Consider the following 24,655-nt stretch of genomic DNA (forward strand, 5'->3'; position numbering starts at 1 on the left):
CAACACAGATTCGCATTCAAAGCTTGTGCGCATGTAAAAGTGCATGAGCAAATTCTGTAATCCTATGTCTAATAATTCACTTTATGGTACAAAGGCTTGTACTTGCCACTTGTGGGGCTATTTTGAAAGCTTATATAATTCAGCTCATGTTATTCTAAAGAAATAAATAATCAAAAGAATAATATTTGAGGAGAGAAAAATCCAACTTCTTAACCTTCTTTAACTTGTCTTTATCAGAACACACGATTACAAATGATGCACAATAACACCACTGAGAACAGGTTCCGAGACAGCTCATTGAGAATGAGACAAGCCTGTAGGGTAAGAAGACAGAAAACTAGACAAACATGCTCATGCTGCTTTTTGTTTTCTACACATTCAACCTGCTTTAAATGGTTTTCCGTCACCAGGTATATTACAGGAGTTGTCAGTTTATGTGGAGTCATGCAAATCAAACCAAATGAAAGCTGCAAACATAGGTGTTAGTGGTTAGTAGAATGCAAAATGAAAATCTGTATTAGTAACAAGCTTGTTTCCCTTGTATAAATTCTTTGCCAGTTCAAAAGGAAGCCCTTTCCGGACACGCAGCACAACGTGACCCAATGCACCAGCTAATACAAGACATTTAAAAACTGTTCCTCAGGCCCATCTCTCCTGTTATTTTTCCATCCTAAAGCTGTAACTGCTGACAGAGTCAGTAAATCTTGGCTCCCCCATGAAAATACCAGACCAAGATTTATTTCAAATCCTGCATGTAAAATCCATCGTGTAACTTCTATGTTCCTCCAAGATATCTGCAGAATCATCATTATTTTCATTAGACAAATAAATAAGACAGGAAAATAAAAATTGATAAAAGGCTTTCATTTTATTTGCTAAGGAAAACCCTTAATACTATCCCCAAGTTTGTCATATGTAATTTTTTTTCTCCTTTGTAATAATTATATTTCTCTGTCCAGTTTGCTTAGAGGCTCAATACTCTGGAGCTGTGGAGCTCAGTGTAACATTGATTTCCCTTTCATCTTGCTGGATCATGCTGAGCATAGAGCACACGCTGTGCAGCAGCAAAGCATGCAGGGCAGCTGCTCTAAGTCACTGTTATCTTGCATCAGGTTTTATGTCAAATCTCTCCTCCTACTCTCTTTCCCATCATGGGAGAGAGAAGGGCCAAGAATTGTTTCTCCTATCTTTTGACAAAAATACAGTAGAGTTAAATCGTTGTATTAATTAGGGCCAAGTCAATTGTGAATTGCTGATTCCTTTCCGGAAGGGGGGTGTTTGTTGCAAAGCCTTCCCTGGTAACCCGGTGCTGCCTGCATCAGCCCTTGGCCAGATACCTGCAACTGTTTGAGGAGACAGGTCACCGTTCCCAGATCAAACTCTCCTGAATTGTACGGTGATTTGCTATTTCTAGAGAGATAACGTACTCTGAGTTTTTCCAGATTCACCACTCTTAATGTGACAGAAGCAGAGAGTCCTGCAAGCTCGTTCTAGCAAATGCAAAGGTTAAAAAGTGGAAAGGTAGCTGCAGCAAAGAGGAAAATAAACCAGCCATCTTCTTGAAGCAAAACTGTCTCCTGGGTGTCACGCAGTAACTTTGAGCACAGAAATAACTTGCTCAGCAACAATTCACCTCCCAAAACACAGAGAGCTTATTGTCCTTGCCCCAAGCAGCAGCTCAGCATTCCCTCTCTCTTCCTTGAGCTCAAGGCTGTGTTTTCTCTCTTTTCCGCCCCCTTTTCTTAATTTAAACTTACTTTGTTTAATTCTGGGTTTCTACCCACTACCCCTATGAAGAAGTCACAATTTTTCCTTTCTCAGACACACAATAAAAATACAGCAAGGGGGACACTACTTCTTGTTCGATCCTCATCGCGGTTTGCAGTGAAGTGGAGCAGCAGTTCTTCAGGTCTTGGGATGAACTCACCACTTCTAACTTAGAGCTTTCCAGCTTGCAACGTAATTTTCAAAATCTACACACTACGTTACCAATCTCAGTGAACAAATCCCATCAAACGCACAATCTTGAGGCCTTCATACAGACATACGGCACAATTACAAACAGGAAAGACTTTGGATCTGGAGTATTTCCTCCAGACAGCCTCCCCCCTCAAAAGACGATGAGTTGCCCCATGTACCTGCCTGGAAGAGACGGGCTAGAGTCCGAAATCGCTAACAACTGGCTTTAAATACTAGGCATTTATATTATTGCAATGAAGAAAGGGAAGTGAATGTACGAAGCTATATATGAAAAGTATGGGACCCGTTCACAAATTTATCAGAACAGCAAATTCCAAATACCAAAGTTGTGATTAAATTGAAGCAGCTGTAATTGAATAAGGACGTATTAAAAATGTGTAGAAGAGCTGTCCATGACTTTAGCAGAAAAGATGGAAAGGACAGTTACAAGGGTTTATTTTTAAGGTATTTTAAAATGAAGTATGAAACTGTTGATTGCATAGAGACAGTAAGAAGAAAAAAGATATGGAGAATGTTAAAACCTTCCTTTTTGCTCTCTTCAGTCTAGAGCGTGTTACAGGATAGATTATTCTTTCAGATAGGCCACAGGGTGCTATGTTCATGTACAGTCATGTACATGAAAGAAAAGAGAAGGAAAGTTCCTGGGGACCCAAGGGACTGTGGTGTTTTTCACTCCTTGGCTGAAAATAGTGCTGAAAAGCTGCAGAAGAGACTGATGCTGATGCTCAGATTGTTGCTAAGTCACTAGTACAAACCAATTGTAAGCCTAGCTTAATTGGTCAATTAAACTCACTCTACAAAGCAGAATAAAGCAACTGGAAGGTACGAGGCTTCCTGGTGCAAAACATCTGGCCACTGTACCATTGGCACTTGTTACTTCATGTTTTCATTAAAACTTTGTGGTGAAAAAAGGGGGTGCAACATTTTCCTTCTCATCTTTCACAGCCAACATTTGTGCTCCTAGTCCAATACCAAGTGTAAAATCATTAATTACCTTCTGTCCATCATGTTCAGCACTGCCTTCTTTGAGAGCTTTAAAAACATAAACTAATTTGTTTTACAAAGGTCTGCATAAGATTAGGAAGTGTTAGTAACTCCATTTGGTATTTTCCAAACCAGGACACCAAGGAGATTTAAAGCCAAAAATGTCAAAAGTTGCCACTAATTTTCAGTAGTCAAGTACAAGTACCTTAGACCTTAATCTGTTGAATGTAATTACATGTTACATGTTTGTTCAAAAAACCAATTAACAGTTTTTACTCAGCCAAACCCCCGGGTGTGTGTTTCACTGGATCCGACCCTCTGTGCTTAGCTCTTACCTCTTTTCTTTCCTCTCCGATACTCTTCTCCTTCCAGCTAAAGTTTTCAGAATAATTCAGCCTAAGGTCAACACGTACTATGGCAAATTTCAGCTTTAACAGTAACAACCTGACACAATTATAAGCAACTGAAAATCTTTCCATGAAAACTTCACCACAAGCCTTAACTACAAAGTATTTACAAGCTCATCCTATCCCAAATACCCTGCTGCAGACATATGTATAGCTACACATGCTATAGGAAAGGCTATAACCGCTTATGTGAACAGCAGAAGAGAACACAACACTCACAGGTGTTTTACTTCACATATATATTTTTTTCTCCATCACATTAACACATCGTACCTTGTAAACACCATTTAACGTGTTACCTTGAGAAATTTCATATTCCTATCTCATTTCTAAGGGCTCATTATAGTTGAATGAGAAGAGATTCAGTAGAATGCAATGTACATTTGGAAACGAATGCCTTTGTGTGACATACCTCTCTTCCGCTGAAACTTCCTTCAGCTGTTGATGGGGTTTTGTCCCTTCCATTTCTCGGATGCTTACTGCATAGATCTTAGTGGTATAGTCAATTGCTTTTTCTCTTGCAACATCACTATCATAACCTTAGGAAAAGAAAACACAATATAAAACAAACTACCCTGTTTCATAGTGAAAGAGTAGAAAACAAGATCTGCACCAATAAAAGGAAACAAATCCTGCCAAGCTCTCCCTACACTGATCTTTAGCACGTGAAAGTTTCTTGCCCACTTCAAGTTAAATGCCTGTGTGAGTCTCTGTGGAATCAGGACTAAATTAAAGACGTGTTTTACACAATCCTTTTTACCTCCATCTTCTTCTGCGTCTGTGTCTGATTCTTCACTATCCACCAGCTTACTCTCCTGAATGCCCAAAAATTCTCTGGTCCAGATCATGAGAGCTGTGTCAGCACCACCTACAGTCAGCAGCACAGAATCATTGTGCAACCACCGCACGTTGGTTACCTGTGCGCTGTGACCCACGTACTTCTTGAATTTTGCATGTTGGCCCTGTAGCACAAAGAATTCGCACGTTAGCAGTCATTAGACATATTGCAAACAGTGTCCTCTTAATTCCCCTAGTGCGCAGTTTCTAAATACAGAAATAAATACACTTCTTACCTTTACCGGATAGGAAAAAAGCTTCACAAAACCAAAATCATCTCCTGTAGCTAAAAGCGTCCCATCTTTTGTCAGACTAGCGGCATTGACAACGGTCACATCGCTGTGCATGGGCCAAATCCCTTCACAAGTAGGACCCAGAACACATGTCCAGGTGTCCCACTCAATCTTCTCTATCTGCAATCAAAATTTCCCCAAAAGAAGTCATCTTAATGCATACTAAATACACACTGGTTTCATGCATATATTTGTCTATGTTTGAAATTAACTTCATTTTTTTAGTGTTTTTAGAAGCTGTTCACTGTTTCCATCTGTGTATCTACATCAGAGGGCTTAGAACTTTAAACGGCCCGCTTTCCCAAGGTAAAGTATGACTGGGATACAATTCTCTCCAAAGATTTTCTGAGGTGCTCAACATTGGCAATTTTGTGGAAGAATTATGTGTCACAACTAGCAATATCCTTAAAAGCCAGGACATAGTCCTTATAGATGCTTTATAACCTGTGTGCACTCTGATTACACAGAAAGCAGGGGACTGCCCAGGAAAGGAAATAATGGCAAATGACTGCTATTAAACAAATAAAAATAGAGATACAAACAGAAACTTGCAAGTTCTACCATTTACAAGTGCTAGGAAATGTACCATACAGAATAACTCCATAATTCTAATTCTAACCACTGTAAATATAATAGTTTAAAAAGAAAAAAATATACCATTTGAAAACAAAATATGCTCATTTTCAACAGTTCATAAAAATAACTTTCACGATAAAAGATCCAGTAAGCAGAATTTGTACCTCAGCAATTCTTATAATATGCCTTTTCCCCCTTGGCGCTTCGAAAAATAGTTGTTCTTTGGCACCAGAATTGACTTGCAATAACTTTCCTGGATGCAAAATAAAAGTTTATTAGGAATCTTATTCATTATTATTCATATTATGAACTTTCTTTTGATTAAATGAAGAGATTTCTGAGGCTAAGCTAAGAAATTGTTCTCTAGAGTTACTCATAGCAAAAGGAAAACAGATGCTTGCAATCACTGTCATAAGAAGCCTGAACTGATTCACTGCAGAATATTTTAAATACCATCCAACCACCTTAAAAATTGTGTCTTGCAGCAAATCACTTTCTTCTGATAAGAAATATTTTGCTTGTGTTTTCATCATCATGACAATGGAAAGTAAAAAGCCAATCAAGCAAAAAAGCCAACAAAACAAACACCACCAATGTGAATGCTAACAATTTATATAACCATTTGGCAAAACAGCTTTGCGGAAAGTTAAAACCTGACAAGAAACGCAATAAGGGCCTGCGGTAGGATTCTGCCCTTCTGCTCCAGGGGAGCAGGGCTCAGACACACAGGTGGCTCCACACTCAATCACATTAGCTCCAGGAAGGATTATTTGCACAAGCTCGTTATCGATCCTGCTAGACTTTAATCGGTTGCGACAATAACGCTCTCTGAGTTCATTGCGCTGACTGCCATGTCATGCTCAGCAGACAAGAAAGGAAATTGGATAGAAAAGGTGGAAAAGATAAATGTGCCACACACTACAAAACTCTAAAAAGAACAAGGCAAAAAAAGCAAAATTATGTTCATAAGAGCTGTTTTAGTCATATGTTGTCAGCAGTGAAGTACCACAGACTGGTACAAATGCTACAAATGAGAACGAATTCCACCAACAAATACAACTGCACTGAACCCATATGGTGCTTGATGTCGAAAAATCACTTGCATTAGCAGTTACAGTTTATCTCAGGAACTGGTAGGAGAACAGTTTTCTGATCTACTGTTTTATAGACATTTTGAAGCTGTGTCTCTGGTCAAGCATTTTACCTCTTGAGTCCCAGTCAATGTGTGTGATATAGCTGGAGGCACCTTTACAAATGCCAACTCTTTTGCTGGTGAGTACATTGTAAATATCCACAAAATTATCATGGGAAGCCACAGCCAGGTACTTTCCTGATTCTGTAAAGAAGAGACACCGAGGTTACTGAAGCTGTACATGTTATCATTATTATTGTTATGCATTTTTGCTACTGTAGCGCATCTGAAGGCACCAGTTAGGGGTGGGCCCCACTATGCCAGGCTGCATCCAGCAATACAGAATTGTTAAGGATTTAACTGCACGGAGCACATATGAAGCCATTCTACCTTCTGAACGTTCAATCTTTTGTCTAGAGGAGAAAAATAAACTCCAAGACAAACAATGCCCTTTCACCTTATCGCCTGCTTATACCTCGTGAAAACTTTATATCTGAGATCATTTCCTTCCTGTGGTGAAAAGAGACCATGTCTTCAACAGTGTCGGCATTCACCACCAGAAAACTCCCGTCATTCAGCCCCACGGCCAAGGCTTTCCCGTCAGGAGAAAAGGCACAGCATCGGCCACCTTCGAAACAAAAAGGAAACCTGAGATGGAGAAAACTAGCAGTAAACTGCAACTGAAAGGTTTTTACATCAAGTATATACTTTTAAAATAGATTTGTTATATATTAAAACAAATATGTGATAGGTGGGCTACGGTTAGTTCGTTTTCTTATTATTCATTACAATAGATTATAATCTTTTTTCTTTCTACCCTTCTCATAGACTTGACACATGCCAAAGACAATTTACTTCCTATGCTTCCAGTTTCTTAATGACTGTGTCCTCTTGCTGCCTAATTAATGTCAGTGATACACAGTGAAAGCACACATGGCACGGTTACAGAAATAGAGCAGGATCATCGATACCGCCACAGTGCAGGCCACCTCGGAATTACCTTTTTTGAGCTTCCTCACGGCCAGCATGCGGTGCTGGGATGACAGTTCCCAGATCCGGAGAGTTTTATCATCACTCACTGTCGCACACACGGGCAGGAGAGGATGAGCTGCCAAGCCCCACACTTCTCCTTCCATATGTCCCTAAAGGTAAGCGTTTAACATAAGAGAAAATAATGCATGTAATAGGGTTCATGTAATATGTCCTAGCACTTGCCCTGCCTGCTTTTACAAGGCTCAGGCAATAAGGCCGCCATCATCTCCGCTGAAACATCTTCCACATTCAAAGTGACAGGAATGTTTGGTCTTTTTGCTCTGATAATCATTTAAAATACACTCTTCCTTAGTTTCCTCCACTGTTACTAGCTGTAATTCCTGTTCTACCAGTGCTGTCTCATCCAGACTCAAAATGAAGAGGCAATAGTTATGCCCCAAACAAGACTTTATCCTGAGTCCTAATACAGGCTGATCTGTCTTCAAGGTTTATATAATTTTTTAGATGCCAGAAAACTCGTTTACCCAACATACACGTACTTAGTTCTTAAAATCTTCTCTCAGAACTCAGTTTTCAAACTATTTAAGCACTCTCCTGCTCTTTGTCCTCCCTTGACTTGCAGCCAGCTTGCTGGCACTGCATTTCAAGGGGAAACCATTTCTTACTGGTCTCAATCTGTATTTCAGTTTGCTAACTGGCATTTCGTTGCGGTGGAAAAATACCATTAAAAGAAAAACGGAAGGAACTGTCATGACATAATAATTACGCCTTATGTATTTTCTGTTTTGGCTCAAGTTGATGTGTACAAGCACGTCATTTAAGGTGGATGACAACTATACCACTTCTCTTTACCAGAAAACTCACAGCAAGCTGGTAATTTTAAGGTAATTTTACTATTTCACAACCTTACTGTTCATGTGAAGGAAACTATAGTAGGATGAGACTGCAATTCCAAACTAGTGAATGAGCAAAACAGTTTATAAAAGACAACTTCACACATTTAGGTTGGTGAGGCTGTCAGTCCGCAATTAGAAAGATTACTTTATGTGATCAGGAATAACTGGAAGGAAAAATATAGAAGAAACAATATTTTTATAAAAAACAATGTTGATTTAGTCAGTTATAGAAAAGAAAAAGTAAAAACTTGACAAAGTATAACTCAGTAAATGATATATACAATTTTCTACATATAGACATTAGGATTAGGATATAGACATTGCTCTTCAATTTCATTTTTATGTTGGGTCCTAAAATAAATGTCTAAAAATATGCATAAAGGTCTTGTCAGCCTTTGAACTTCAGAATCTCCAAGCCACTTACGTAAGAAAGCATCACCTTCTACCTGAGCAAGGAAAGGAATGGTGGCCAACAGGAACTAATGAGTGCAGAAAGAAAACTGGGAAAATCTTGTATTTCTACAAGGAATGTTTTGATAGGGAAGATCCATAGAGTACCTGAACAAGCAGAGTCATAGGACCGCTTTTATCAATTTCGAGTATCTCTCCATTTTTAGTTCCCACTAGTATATGGCCATGTCCCAGGCTGATGGCTCGAATAGAGGGATTGTCTTCTAAAAGCAAACCTGAAGAACACAAAGATACTCATTTTAGGTTTTTATTGTGAAACTAAAAAGAGCCTAGTACCACCTATAGTTTATACAGCTTCTTAATCTATAAATAAAATCTGTTTTAAATGAGGAAACTTGAGATACACTGGCCTGACCAACTACTGGACAACCTGTGGATTTAATTACTCGTGCAAAGGAGGGGAGTTTGTGCCACTCTGTATTGTGCCGATATAAAGATTGATATTTTACTGCTTTACCAGTGACAGTGTATAAGGGGTTCAGATGCTCCAGCACCATGGGCACTAATTCTGTGATTATCTGTGAATACCACTTTACAGACTTCCAGACTGACCCCTGGGGAGGTACTAATAGAATTTCCCCGTCTTCCCAGCTCCGGAGTCACCCTGGGACGCCAGGCCAGCGGGGGATGCCAGCTGCCACTAACAGCTTTGGGAACAGCCACACTCACAGCCTTGGGACATTCCCTTTTCAAATCATTTCTTCAGCGCAAACAAAGCCAAATGTCATGGAATACAGAAGGAAATGGCAGAAGAAACTCTAAATGGCAGACATTGTGTGAAATACAACTTTGATCAATCAAACCAGAAAATTCCAGCACAGAGCACTAAGTGGTGTATTACAGTCCCCTTTGTGTTCTGGTGAGATTTGACACCCTTTACTGCCATTTCACAAGCCTCCATGCACATAGTCCTAAGTAGAACACACTGAAAAAGCATACCTTTAGAACTAGAAGAAAGTGCTGTTCTCTTAATAGCATACGTCTTCAGACATCTTTCAAACATATCATCCCAAAGTGCCACGATTCCGTCCTTTCCACCAGTTACAAACCCCTGTATGATCACAGGATGAAAACATATACAAAAGTCAGCACTCATACATTAGTATTTAAAAAGATGTGTCCAAATGCACGTTATTCATGTCTCCAATTAAAAATATTGGAGCCTATAAATATAAGGAACAAAAAAGGGGAGGAGATGTAGAGTGTTGCTTTTCTAGGGTTATAAAGACTTAGAACCATGTGGAGTACGAACTATTGGAAATAGTAACGCTGGACTATAACATTTTTCTGCAAGTGGAAATACGCTATGGAAAAATATGTGCTCTGTCCTTAAGCTTCTCCAGTTATTCCAAATTCAACAGACTTAACAGATGCTTCAAACGGAATTCTAATAATGCATAGGGACGAATCCTTTGATTAATTCACTTGGTAGATTCTCTTTATCTATGCCAAGTGAGTGCAAAACACAGCATAAATAACTAACCAGCAAAAACATGAGTGGAGAGGATGTTTAGAAGATAGAGTGCCAAGATCAAATAGAAAATTTGATGGAGAAGGTAGGAACAATCAATTAGGGCCAGAAAAGACTGAGCCGCAGGGATCTTCACTGACCTCAATATATAAAAGCTAATATTATTTTCATACTATACTTTTAAAGTTGAAACTATAATCTCAAAAAGCATACACCATTATAAACATCTTCAAATTGCCAGAGGATTTCAGGTGACAAAACTTTGCCCCAACCTCATTTAAAGTGCCATCAACAGAATATTTCACCTTGTTAGTTACACACTTCTAAAAATCCAGCATTGCAAGAAAAATAACAAAGAATAATGGATCACATCAGACAACAAATACCTTATCCAAGGCATGCATGGCAAATACCGGCCCATCGTGGGCTTTCACTGTCTTAAGCAACAGAGTGTCCTTCCAGATATAAATGTCTCCAGTAGCTGCGCCGGAGAACACCAGATCTTCGATTCGCCCATATGAAACACTCATCATCGTTTCCAGCTTCCCGGTAGTTCCAAATGTTCCTCGTTTTGATGTAAAGCCTCCACCTGCAATACAAACACTACTAAGTCTCTTCACATTTTGGTTTGTAGCCATAGTGCTGTGAAGGACCAATGTCTTCACCCCATCACCTCTTGTGGTCACCTGAGCCACGGTAGATAATAGCAATACTGAAAACATAGTGCACAAGGGCAGATCTTAGTTCAAAATATACCATTTTTATTGCAAAGATCTGCTTAATTCAAATTCCTGTAAAAGAATTTGGCAAACAGCAATGCAAATCTATTTAATTACTACAAATACAAACAATCTGAGCACACCTAAAAGGAGTACTGTGACATTTGCTGGTTTAGAGGTAGGTTTTCACCCCTTTAGTATTTTGGTAACTAGAAAATTGATTTTGAAGTAAAACAAATTCTTAAACTGAGAACTTGATGTTCTTCTATTAAAAATATACACATTTTCAAATAAATTAAATATAAAATATTCAATATAGTACCTGTTTGCTGCCAAAATTTGATGTGCTTCATCCCAACTGTGACAAGTTTGTCTACGTGATGTGGATTACACTTCACTACAAATATTTTATCTTTATGGCCCCTGCAACAAAAATAAAAATAAAAAAATACGGTAAGGGATGACTTAACATTTCCAAGTGAATGGCATTGCATCATATTGGGCTAACCAGAGCCGTCAACAGTGACAATCTAATTACCATCACTGCCACGTAGAGAGCTGGACTTCTAATCCGCACGCGTTCAGCCTTGGCTGTCAGGACATACTGGAGCATACACCATATAGGAATTGGACTACAGAAACCTGGCAAATAACAATTGTCTCCCACTGGATTTCAGTTCATTCAAGTCACAATGAAGAAGCAGGCAACAAAGGTCAATGCAATTAAGACATTGTATAAAGGGCAATTTAAATATTTAAATGGATAAGAACTCAATAAATATTTAAACTCCTCTGTCACGGAAAACAAGGAAGTCTTTAACCTACTGGGCTTTGAGAAGAAAAACAACTAATTATAAAATCAGAATTTAGGAAATAGTTCATTCGGCAGCATATAAACCTTCCAATTTAGATCTCGGTAATTAAAATCATCCTTGTTGGAGTATGTATTTATGGGAATGTGTAAATTTAATTTTCACCAGTGCAAAAAAAATGCTGAATGCAAAGTAGTAATTACTCCATTAGCTTTCCAATATGAATTTTCAAGGATTCCTCTGGTGATCAGTCTAGACAAAAGCCAGTCCTGTACCCCTCAGGCATGTGGAGTGCACCTCGCAATTCCCCTTCTCCCGTTCCTCTCCCTTGCTGTAACGAAGTCCGGCACAAGCCTGCGTAGTTTGCGTGTCCTCGTGCTGTGAGGGCCTCGCACAGGACATGTGCTCTCACAGGATGAAGAAAGGAGAAGAGCACGATGGTCACTGATTGCGATTGTATAATAAATCAATCTGACAATGCCCCCGCTCAGCTCCCTCAGGGATTGCAGTCACTAATTCAGAACACTGGCATCAAATAGGACCAGCACTGCAACAGCAAAGGCAGGAGAAGCTATTCTAGTGAAAGAAGCTCAGATATGGTTTGATTCCAAAAGCGTACACTTACTCAATAAGGATTTTAATGAAACCCGACAGAAGATTCTAGAGCCAAGACAGACAAACAAGTTGTATATCTAATGAGCAACTGAAAGAGTATATTCTGAACACTGCGACAACAAAACTGAGAAGTGATGCTGAAATAAATCACCCCAAGAAGATTAAGCAAAAAGAAATAATAACTACAAAATAAACATAATGAATGCTTGTACACAGTGGGTGTACACTTCATTTTTCAGGCTTAGTCCTTCAGATGAATACTTGTGGGTCTCTGTGACTGTAAGAAGATGTCCTTCTGCTCTCCTCTAGGCTACCTGAGGGTCATGTCTGAAAGTGGGATGTTAACCCCCCTGCCTTGGTTTTTGTCTCTTTGTATGTCCTACTGTGCTCACCAGAATAGGAAACTTGCCTTTAGAGACTGCTAAAATATAAACAATAATTGAAATTAGAACTTTTTATGCTCTCTGTGAGGACCCTACATATTTTCCAAAGAATAGGTTAGCAATAATAGTAGATACATTTGGTCCATATAGTATTGTACAATGACAAGAATGTTATATATCTCCTGTGAGCTACAAGAGACAGGGAGCCATTCAGCCCATCGTTATCTTGTTTTTAAAGGCTCAGAGGTCTCTATGGGAATAGATAATGTAGTTCTTCATTTGTGACTCTGAAGCACAATCTGTCTGGACACGGTAAAACTAGGATTGGAAAGCAAATGAAAATGTCACGTTTTACACCGCACACAACACTGTTGCTAAGCAAGCTCTACATCACAAATTTTAAACAGGACTTAAAATCTTGCTGCCTAATAAAAAAAATGCTTAGTGCTGCCAGGAGAAAAATCTTACAATATCTTCTGGAACATGTCACCATATCATAGTGATAACAGTCTAATACTTAAATGAAAGTAAATTATCTTTTGCAGGCATTTTTTTTTTGCAGTTAGGCTGATAGGTTCTACTGACCAGTACTAGATATTAGATGGTTGCAGATAGCACATGAAATGAACTCCTTGCCTTTCTGGTATGCAAGCCCATGCTCACATGAATTCTACACAACTCTAGTATCTTGACCTCAGAAGTATGTTTGATTTGCTCAACAGAAACCAGGTTCTCAAACACTTTGATTCCTCTAACATGTACAACTAGTTTAGTATAAAGAAAATGTTGCAATTCAATATTTTAGAAGGAAAAAGGGCAACAGGTAAACTGTAATCCAGTCCTCTTCCCAACATGGGGCCCTTCAAGCGATTGCAAAAGCTTCTTCACTCCAGGGTTATTAGCTAAGCTTTCTGTTGGTAACTGCAAATGTCTCAGAAAAGGCAACATCAGTAGACCTTGAAAAATCTATTTGTATTAGAGGGAACACTTACTTCTTTTTTGGAAAAGTGATCTACATATGTACACTGACAGAACGCAGCATATCATCTAATGCATAAATATGGCATCTCTGGTGACTTCTGCCATGAAACAGGAAATAAATTTGGGAGAAACTATTAGCTTAACTTGAAAATCATTACATGAGCTATAATATCAATGTAGGTATCCTAACAGAAAGGCAAGGGAACGGTTCACAGGATTTCCCAACACTAAACTGTAGATCCCAAGGATTTCAATCTGGATATATTGCTCTGAACCGTCATTCTGTTTTCAGAGGGGTGTTCTGGCTTTCCCTATAAACAAAGTAATACACGTGGATGACACGATTCAAAAAAACGTAATCACAGGGCTCCTTTATCCAGAGACGTGTTCCTACCTGGTTGTTGCCAGCTTTTCTCCCTTTTTCCAGTCCCAAAACACAATGGCATGATTATCATCTAGCCCAACAGATGCCAAACATTTTCCATCAGCTGTAGAGAAGCAATACTTATTGTTAAAGGTGCTAAAGGCTTTCGATGAAAATAGAACAGGTAATGAACACAACAAATCTGTCGTAAACTGAATTTAAAAGATGCATTATAAATGAAGCACACCTCTGTTCTGAAGCTGACCACACACAGAATTAGACAAATGAACTGAAGAGTCAGTCAAATGCCCAACCTCTCAAGATGACTGAAGTCTGTACCTGCTGAAATGGAGACAGGAAGAACTATTCTGTAACAGTTTTAGTGAGATAAAATGCTAATGGACTATAGAATCTGATTACTACCCAAATATATAGATGTTAAATTAGCCACCAGAGGGCACAACCAAACACCGTGGGAATGCAATTATAATTCTCATATCACAACATCATCAGAACGGTCCTACAAAAGTGACCCCGCTGTGTACATGGGTTTCAGTAATGGTTTAGGAAGTGAGCACGCACAGAGAGAACTGGTCGTACAGTCGGCTGCCAGCCAAAAAGGCTGCCAGTCTTGGGTTCTTTCTTTAAGCTTCAAGTAGTATGAGCTGAACCCAATTCAGAAATAATGATTATTAACACAATGAAAACTCCCTATATAAGGCCAAAGTAGCACTCCAAGGCACATATCTGCACAGCTATCGGCTCCTCCATATACTGAGAACTGTAATTAAAGCCAGTTGGAAATGCAATGTGTACATTCTCAGGGTCAGCTCCCAAAGAAATACCGTAATGATGCCAGCGGTCCCTACTTTTGCAAAGAACTTCCATATTTTGGTACAGATTTCTGTAGCGTATCTGCTTTCAGAGTTAGGTTACACGCCACAGGGGATCAGCAATTTCACCATGGAATTCCAGCTCTTGGATGAGCACCAAGGCTCCTTGTCTGATAACAGAACACAACTCAGCTCCACAGACTTACCTTTGTGGAAGCAAAACTTCTTTCACCTAGTCCTGTCTCATAAATGTGATCTACGTCCTAATGAACTCTTACCATATTTCTAGAAAGGAGTATATGAAATGAATTATGTTTAATTGAAAAAAAATCAGATTAAGGAAAGGACAGTTCAGCTGAAGTAATGTCCTTTAAAAAACAGAAAAAGGGAAAATGAAGGTCTAAGTACTTTTATAAAGACGCAAAAGTACATAAGTCACCACCATATGGATGACAATTTTCAATGCTGAATATAGGAACTACCCTTTGAAAACTGAGACGACTTAGGTCACCCATCCATCTCAGAAAGGCAAGCAGCAGAAGCAGCAGAAAACTGCTCGTCATATTTACATATTCTGTACAATCCCTCAAAACTGTCAGCAAATGTGAAGGATTGTAGGAGCCTATAGATCACATTTCCATCTCATTATAACACTTCAAGTCACCATTCTGCCTGTTTTTAAAATGTTATCACAAGGATTACTTTTTAATTAATCGTTTAGATAAACATAAGTTGGTGCTTACCTGAAAAATCCAGTGCACACACTCCTCTTTGATGCTGGCCTTTGAGCAGCGACAGACATTTCAGTGTCTGTGTGTCCCAAACATGGATAGCAGCATCTCTTCCAACCTAAATGACAGGGTTAATTGCAATACCTGCTCATAGAAGTTCAAAGCACTCCAACATCAGTAATTAGCACTATCATATCTTCAAAACACTCCAGAGATAACTACTTTTCCACTTGCCCTATTAGATCTTTTTTCAAGATCTGTTCTCCTTTTAGAGAAGTATCAGTAGATATTCTCTAAGACATCAGTATTCAGTATCATATTAATGATATAATTTATGGTGATATATGAAAATATATGAATATATTGAATATATCATATTCAGTACCAGATACCAGTAGAGTGCCCAATGTAAAGGAGCCTTCAGCTTTCAAATGCTAGTACAGTACAAAACCACTGAGATTGACTAATGAAACCCCCAAGCCTCTGAGGATGTATATAAAATACAGCTTCTGCACCTTACAGATGAAAGCACAAGTTCAAAGTGAATATAAGATTGTTTGCAAGGCCACAGCAAAAGATTGGCAGTTTTCATGTTATACAGGAATGATTTAGCAATCACCTCAAACAGTCTCCAGTCCAGCACTCCCCAGCAGTTTGACAGGGATATAGGAAACAGTACACAGCTTACCCGTATAGGAGGACACACTATACTGAAGGACAAAAAGAACCACATTTTTCCTAATTCTATATTGTAAAGGGAATTTATTTCCACGTTTGGCGATGATCATCACTTCCGAATACTCGCCTGTCCAGTAGCAACGTAGTCTTTCACTGGGTGGATGCTCAGGCTGAGGATGTCATCGTCGTGACCGAGATACAGCCTTTGAGTGTGCTGTTGCCTGTTGTACACCACAGCTACAGCAGCAATATGATACACTACTTCTCCGCTTTGTGTGTAGAACAAGTTATTCCGACAGTCATAGCCTCTATAACTGAAGTAAATACAAAACAAGTTCTATTCTGTTTCAAAACTATTCTAATTTGTGTAACAAATTGTGCAAATAATTTGTGCATTAACTTGAACAAAGCACAACTTTGGCATCAACTTCAGCTCACAACTACCACAGCACGCAGGCTCAGGGACTGTCCCCACCAGGAGCCCGCCGTGTTCATCAATCTTCTCATGCTTTACTTTGCTCCTAACTCAGTACTGATTCCACAAAAAGAATATATAATTCACATAGAATTGTGTCCAGATAAGTTTTACAGGGAATTGGATTCAAGCAGAAATCCATCAGGCATTTTTCTAAATCACAGCTATCACAATCAACTTAACAGAGAATATAGAGCCTTTGCTCCAGGAAACAGGTGTAGTGAACAGTTAGTTTAAAATGTAATTTTATAAAATGCAACACTGATGTATTATTTTTTACATGGCTACAGTATTATAACCTTCTCTTGTTCCTTCACAAACACAACTGAAAGAAAAGAAAATCTCTGTCCGGTATCCCAAAAACTGCCCACAGTAATAATGACAAACAAATCGATTATAGGTAAGCACTGAAAAATGCTTTGCTAAGTGCTCTGACATGAATTAATTAACATTGCTAGGATGTGGTCACAATCAGAAAAAAACCAGTATTATGTAATATTACTCTACCCATGTATAAACTGCAACTTCAAACTGTCCTCGGGCGCCCGCTCTCTCTTAAGGAAGGGCATAGAATGGTTCTTCTCTTTACTTTGCTGTTTCAGCTGAGGTAGGTCTTCTTTGTAAACCTGACAAATAATCGCTAAAGTCAATTGCACATCTCCAGTTTTCTAAATATTTGTATATATGAATGAAAGTGACCTTAAGTATTAAATGTAATTTATCTCAGAACATAGTTGTACTGAAAACAGAACAAAAACTTAAGTGCATTAAGTCATCACTAAAGACCAATTTTACTTGGTTCCCATAAACTAGGGCAATTTTAATTCTTGGACTTTGTTGTCCTTGGCAAGAAAAGAAGAATCTGGCACAAATCAATATATTTATCCAGGCTTTGTACTCATTAGAGAATATTCTGTCTGAATATGCAGAAGTCACTCAAAAACTCCGTGAGCTGTATTCTACGAAATGGGATTCTAAATTTGATAGGACTGCAAAGGAAGGGCAACAGCAATAAGCTCTCACAAAGCCTTGTTTAAATGTGGGCTTTTAAAGATATACTCTTTATTCTAACATACAGTAATATACACACCCAAACCCTTTTAAATTCTGACCTCCAGCTAAAGTAAACTCTGGTTTTATGTATAATTAGTTGCATAATCAGCTGAATACTGTCAAAATAACATTCTTAGAGTAGTCTGCTGAATTAGCCACAAACTTACTTTACTTATCTTTACTGAATAGTCACAATAAATTATCAGGTAATTGGCACAGTGTGTTAATTTTCACTCACCTGGCGATCATAGTTGATTTGAGCTTCCTGCTCAATGTCAGAATCTAACTCTGGCACATCGGATAAATCTGAATCTGATTCTTCACTGTAGGAATCAACACCACCCTCTGCATAAAAAGTCATAAATCAATACATTGAACACATCTATTCACAAGAAAATAATCTGTTGTGGTTTTGCATAATTTAGACTACAGGCAAAGCAGTATTCAAGAACTTTGGAAGCCTAAGCAGTTTATAGAAATCCTGTGGGCTGACTCAATGTGTGCGGTTTCATTTCTGGTTCCCGGTTCGGACGCCTGGGGCAGGAAGGTGGCAGAGGGAAGCGGAATAACTGCGCAGTTACCAGGACATTTCCATCATCTGACAGAATACCGTTCTCTGAACAGGCTTGGGAGTGAAGTCACACACAAATGGTAAATAACAACTTTCAGTGTGATCCCTGGCCGTGTTTAAAAAGCTGTGCTGTAACAGCTGTTTCACCACATTGTGCAGGTATGGAGTGAAGTTTTGCCCTTTTGCTGAAGGGAATCCCATTTCCAACAACCACCACTATCAGCTCGTAGGGCTTTTCTAGAATATGGTCAGAATCATGGATACAGTAAGAAAAAATCACACAGTACAGCTATCACATACATATGTGAAACTGCATTGCAAAGAAAATGAAACAAATCAACACGTGTAGTCACACTTCAGAACACAAGTTGGATTGATATCTTTGGAAATGTCATCTGATCTAGCAATCTCCCTCTAAATGTCTTTTGTTCACAGACTTCGACGAATACTGCTTGTGTATTCCTAAACATACAATATTGCAGACTGCAAAAGAGTTTTGAACGTATCTTGCCAGAAACAAATGGTTGTCCATGAAAAGTAAAATGTCCCAAACATGCTGATTATTACATGCTAGAATTCCAGGGAGTTATAACGAGAATATTTTCTGCTAATTCAATAAAAGCTTTCCTGCCAGTGCTGCATTCTACGTTGATTTTATTTAGTAAATACTACAGAAGACGCCATTTTTACCTTGCGGAGATGTTTCAAGGATGCCATTTGTTATCCCTTCTGGAATAAATCGCCACTGAAAAACAGAGTGATCAGCACCTCCTGTACTTAAAACCCACTGAAAATCATGGGACCAGCGGACATTGGTTACATGTGCTGAATGGCCAACGTATTTTCTAAATTTAGCTCCTAGAAAAAACACAAAATAGAACAGTTAGTACGTAAGAAGAAAAAAATTAACATTGTAACTAGTAAAGTTAGGTTTTTAATGGAAACACAGTCTAAACATTGTTATGGAAACTAAAAAAAATACTTAAATGCTTCTTGATATTCTGATACTAATAGTAATTACAATATAAAAATAAATGGCATAAAATAATATGTACTATATGTTTGTTTCAGCTTCCCGAAAAGTACTTAAACCTTGGCAAGAAGTACCAGGTACACACAGGGTTTCATTTACACCTTTATGGCCATTACTGCTAATGTGAACTATACACACATTGTGTATCGTACTGTACACAGAAATTCAAATTCACTATCAGAAAATATACTGATATGATATCAAATTAAACACAGAAGATCATGGAAAGCCAAAATGTTTTTCTTAGTTTTGTTGGCTTTATGCATGGTGAAATACCCTAATATGGCAGCAAAATCAATATTGCATTCTTCAGAAATACAAAATACCATCTTACCTTTCTTTAAGCATGGAAATCTGAATAATTTAACCAGTCCAAAATCATCTCCCGTCACGAGCACTGAGCTGTTGTAATTTCCATCCACAGAGTTGACATCTGTAATGTTTGTATATTTGGGCCAAATTCCATTCACTTCAGATCCTATCACACAGGTCCAGGAGGCCCAGTGAATTCCTTTGATCTCCTCTTTGCTAGTTAGATGCTTCCCAGCTGAAAATTTGCAAGGTAATAATCTATTTAATCATGTGCTTTTCAGCAAACTCCATTTCTTTTCATCACATTTATCTGGGTATTCTTCCTGGGATCAGCCTTTTAACCTCAATAAATTATAAAGACTCACAATTTTACTTTATGTTAGTATAATCTCACATTTGTGGACGTACATTAGATACTTATGTAGGTTCTGGTCAAGAAACTCCGTTTGCAGATGTTCTACTTATATATAGTATTTTTGTTGTTCTGATCGAATCAACACTGAACTTTACTTGCCCATAACATAAGCACTTGTAAACTTACACGGCATCTTGTAGAACAGTCTCTCTCCCGCACCATCGTTGGTTTGCAAGAATTTACTATCCACCGACCAGTCAATATGAGTAATGAAACTAGAAGATTTGTTGCATTCTCCTATTTTTTTGTATCGCTGAGCAACCGCATAGATATCCACCGGGCCATCGTTAGAACCCACAGCCAGGTAAGAGCCATCCGGCGAAAATTTCATTTCATGGATTACTTCTTTTCGGTCCTTAATGTGAACGACCTCTGTCATGTCTCTGCAAGAACCCAGAGTGAAAATGTGAACTACAAACTCGTGAACATGCAGCCCGCAAATATTTAAGACAAATATGAAGATTGATGCACTGAATAATTTGCACAACAAAAGCAGATTTCACAAAAAAAAACCCCTTGTATCAAATTGATGAAAATACTCAAATTTATTTGAAAACCAATAAATGTTAATATATCTTTAAAATGCTGATGTTCTGTTCTGCTAAAAGCAGAGTCCTGAAAGGAGAATCATCCGTAACTGATATCTGGGAGATGCTGATATGAATGGAAAGGTCAATATAACAAATGATCAGGATCTTCCAAAAACTTGCAGAATAATTCTGTTAGAAGTTTGTCTTAAGATGGTGAAACTCCAAAATGTCAATAATAGCACAAATTTTGTTGGGAAAATTCTTACGTATTATAATGGCAGCTTTATCATTATCAGTGTGCAGCAGCTCACTCATGAATCATGTTAGCTACTGGGCAAATTAGCAAAGACAAGACTAGTGTGAGACAAAGATCGACTTCTTTAGCAAAACACAAGTCTTTGAGAATTTTAAATTAACACGAACAGATCACTTATGTTTTGTTAAGTCAGTAAAGCAGCACATTGCAGGGATTTTCACAGATCTTCCATTGATTACAAGCTCCTCCTATCAGCCAGTAGTTCAAAGTATTTTAAATACATGCTTACCAAACATCCGGAGTTAATGTTCAGCAAGTAGTAAACTCTTCCAAGTATCAATTAACATAGCTCCTGTGTTTTGAAATCACGTTATTTTGTCAGGCTATTTCACCCTATAGCCAATTTTATGTTTTGCTTGCTTTTGTGTGTCTTCCATGCCACTATCTGAGCAGAAAATGCCTGCTGCATTTGAGGCATTCATGCAAAAGAAAAGGCTTATCATCTAATGGGAAAAGTAGAATTCAGATCTATCTTGCAAATGCTTAAAAATATCTTTCATTCACCAATTATTTAGCACAGTATCCATTCTTGTCTATGGCCAGAAGTGAACCATATGATCTAGGGGATCCCTGTCAAAACTGATCTCTGTTCTACGTGTTTCTTTTCACAAAATATCTGCACAATTACTGAATAAATAAAGAAAAGCCAAACTTGAAAATCTTAAATTTTATCAACTTAATTACTAAAAGCTAATGTTTGGAATTAAATATAAAGCATAATTGCCAAACTACTACCTCTTAAACCACCAAGGGATATTATGGAAGCATATGCTCACTTTTCACTCTTTGTTTCTGATAAAATACCCAATGACTATTTCTTGTTATAGGAATAAAAGACTTCACAATATGGTTTTGAGGGAAAAAAGCCCTAATAACGTGAGAAACTAAAGCAAGGTTCTCTCACCGTACTCGAAGAACGATGAAGGAGCCATCCTTCATTCCCAGAGCCAACTGCGACCCATCGGGACTGAAAGCCACGCTCCGCACGGCTTCCTCCATATTACACCGAGCTATCAGCGCATGGTCAGCAAGACTCCATAATCTGCAACAAAAGAAATCAAAAGCAGCAGCAGATTTGTCTTGACTGCACAATATTTCAATGTCATATGTCTGGTATAACAGAATTCCCCTAGATGAATCATTTTAAAAACGCACTTTCTGTAGCCAGTGAGGGGCAAAGCGGTTCAGACTGAAATGTTCACCGAAACGAAAGCAATACTTACAGGGCATGAACGTTTCGACCATGGGGAAACATTTCTTGTCACAACCCTGAATGATCTAACAGGCCGAAGTGCGTGCTGATATATTCATTTACATCATTTTCAATAAAAAGAATCAAAAATTATGTCTTAATATGGAAATAAGAAATAACGTATGTATATTTTGAAGGAGAAAAGGAGGGAGTTTCCCAGATCACTACAAGCCGGTTAATCAGATCTCACTAGTATGGAAGATTTAGAAAAAAAACCTTAAAGAAAAGAATAAATAAAAGTATGGAAGAAAATGCATAAAATACCTCTTGGGTTAGAAAAATTCAGTTGGGAGTACCTAGCTATCTATATTTTGAGGACAGTGTTATAAACCTAATGCATAGGTAAAAGATATATAAAATATTGAGTAAAATATTTGAATAGTAGCATATGTGATTATTGGCTAAAATCAGGGAAATGTCAAGTTGTACAAGAATCGTAAAGTGATGCTGGATGAAGTTTTTCAGCAAGCTCTACAGAAAGAACAATTAGGCTGGAGGAAAGATACTGCTAAGACTTCTAGGTACAATCTTTGGAATAATAACATTTAATATTTTCCCTAAAGACGCCAGCACGAAAGATGAGAACGCTGCTGAAGTTTGCTATGGACAGCGAGCGGGGGACACTCAACCCGGAGCTGGATTTATCACCCTGGAAGAAAAAGAGGCTTCTTGATGATGCAACAAATAGACACGGAATGGAATTCAAGCAAAGGCCGTATTTTCAGAGCCTTGCGGCTAGCACTGTGCCCCAAGCTTGAAACACGTGGAACCAGCACGAAGGGGGAAGATCTCACATTGTTTTTCAGTAATAGAATGACGATGATCCGGGAGTGAGCTGCAGACAGGAAGAAAAAGATTTGATCCTCAAATATATCCTAGGTGCTATTCCCAGAGGGACACAAAACCATTAGCACACAACACACAGTGAGCTCATCTGGCATGTGCTCTACAAATTTTCTTGGCTTTCTTTGCTCTACAAATTATCTCAAGAAATCAGAATAAAAACAGGAACAGATGCAGTGAAGGATTATTAGGATGATTAAGAGAATGAAGACCATATCACATTAAAGAAGACCAAAAGAGTTTAACTTTTATACCTTAGTGAAACAAAGGCTCAGAAGGGATAGCATTGCTTCCAAAAATACAGCTGTAGGATAAATGTCAAAGAAGGAGAAAAAGTTATGTTGAAGGACCATGTTGGCACTAGAAGAAACAGCATAAAGAGAACATGAATCCAGCCTGCAAAGAAGGAAGTGTCTGTCCACCAGCACTAACATTTACATACAGCCCTGACGTACAGGACAGGAGCAAAAATATAGGGTTTGATAAATGTAGCATTGAGAAAGAAACCCTTTGGGCATTGTCAGGTTCATGTCATTAGGACCAGTCTAGAAGATGCTGGTTTCCTCTTAGGCTGAGAAGATTCAAGAATGAGAAAGAACCTGAAAAGGCTTCTCTGAAAAAATGGCAAGTACCATTTGCTGGTGAAATAAAAGGAGGTGGGATGCTAAGGCTGTTTTCAAAGAGAAACCAGAAGTAGACAAGACACAAGATTCCGAGCAGCTTTGCCAGGGAGCAGCTGTGAGCCCAGGACAGCGGAGAACGACCCAGAAAGCACTGGGAAAGATTTCAGAATGTTGCTTTCCCGTGCATCACTTTGATTAATACCTTAGAAGTGTCATTGCGACACATGGCAGTGCACGCAGAATAATTCCATTTTCTTAAAAAAGAATATCAAATTAGTGGAAGGGTAATTCAAAGTATGAGCCTTTTGATTTTATAACAGAAAAAAAAGCCTTTTGCGCACACACAGGCATTGGTATACACAACCGACCAAAAAAAGCCTGGTTTGCTTCCGAAAACAGAAAAAGTATCTCTTCTGGCAAAATACTTTTTCATGCTGCTTTTGGAAAAGCCAGATGAATAAACTATTTCCATATAAAAAGTGTATATATTTTCAAATCAGGCAAAGACATGTTTTTACCATTCTTTGGCAACTTCCCTACGCGTTTGTTTAAATTACTGATTTTAAAAACCACAAACAGGCTCACGAAATGTGATTTTATTAGTCAATATTCCAGTCTTTTCTGTTGCAGGCCTGATAGGTGAGTTTCTTTATTTATTGATATATATTTATCCTGATTACAGCCTCCCAAGGGACTTGGTAACAACGCCATAGCTGATACCAGAAGCTTTACTGACCTTCTACGCCGTTCATTGGCAGAACAACGCTACACACTAAACCCAGAGATACAAATGTTCAAATGGGTTGATATAGAACCAGGTTTCTAATCAATCTCCTTATAAAGGCAGGAATCCAGAAAGAGACGATGCAAGAAGACAGACGGTGTAGCAGAGACGTCCTGCAGCTGGAGGTTCTAACGCCACCTCACAAAAAGACGTGTGAGCTCCATTGAACAAATGCAAGAAACAATTCTATGTGACTCTTGGTGTTCAGGTGAGAACGATGCTCTGTTCCCGCTGTAAGAGACAGGACGCAGGCAGCTCTCCTAGCTCATAAGCTTTTGAAATTTAAAGCGCA

The 24,655-nt window shown here is 38.5% G+C and overlaps 1 protein-coding gene across 3 annotated transcripts in view; it reads right to left on the reverse strand.

Annotated features, from left to right (window-relative positions):
* EML6 (EMAP like 6) overlaps positions 1-24,655 on the reverse strand; it is a gene marked incomplete at both ends in the record, with an annotated part of 80,574 nt that overhangs the window by 16,830 nt on the left and 39,089 nt on the right. For 2 of the 3 annotated variants that reach the window (XM_080341863.1, XM_080341862.1), the window contains 20 exons: positions 3,784-3,910; positions 4,132-4,333; positions 4,445-4,621; positions 5,242-5,330; positions 6,282-6,413; positions 6,685-6,837; positions 7,210-7,351; positions 8,657-8,784; positions 9,509-9,620; positions 10,427-10,629; positions 11,082-11,182; positions 13,945-14,038; positions 15,491-15,596; positions 16,284-16,470; positions 17,139-17,257; positions 17,923-18,029; positions 18,946-19,113; positions 19,623-19,835; positions 20,142-20,398; positions 21,766-21,903. In XM_080341863.1, coding sequence (XP_080197989.1) covers positions 3,784-3,910; positions 4,132-4,333; positions 4,445-4,621; positions 5,242-5,330; positions 6,282-6,413; positions 6,685-6,837; positions 7,210-7,351; positions 8,657-8,784; positions 9,509-9,620; positions 10,427-10,629; positions 11,082-11,182; positions 13,945-14,038; positions 15,491-15,596; positions 16,284-16,470; positions 17,139-17,257; positions 17,923-18,029; positions 18,946-19,113; positions 19,623-19,835; positions 20,142-20,398; positions 21,766-21,903 — 2,955 coding nt within the window. Of the gene's footprint in view, positions 1-3,762; positions 3,911-4,131; positions 4,334-4,444; positions 4,622-5,241; positions 5,331-6,281; positions 6,414-6,684; positions 6,838-7,209; positions 7,352-8,656; positions 8,785-9,508; positions 9,621-10,426; positions 10,630-11,081; positions 11,183-13,944; positions 14,039-15,490; positions 15,597-16,283; positions 16,471-17,138; positions 17,258-17,922; positions 18,030-18,945; positions 19,114-19,622; positions 19,836-20,141; positions 20,399-21,765; positions 21,904-24,655 lie in introns of all 3 variants that reach the window. The other variant, XM_080341861.1, reaches the window with a different exon arrangement.

Source organism: Nesoenas mayeri (genome assembly GCF_963082525.1).
Source record: "Nesoenas mayeri genome assembly, chromosome: 3".
Lineage (NCBI taxonomy): Eukaryota > Metazoa > Chordata > Aves > Columbiformes > Columbidae > Nesoenas > Nesoenas mayeri.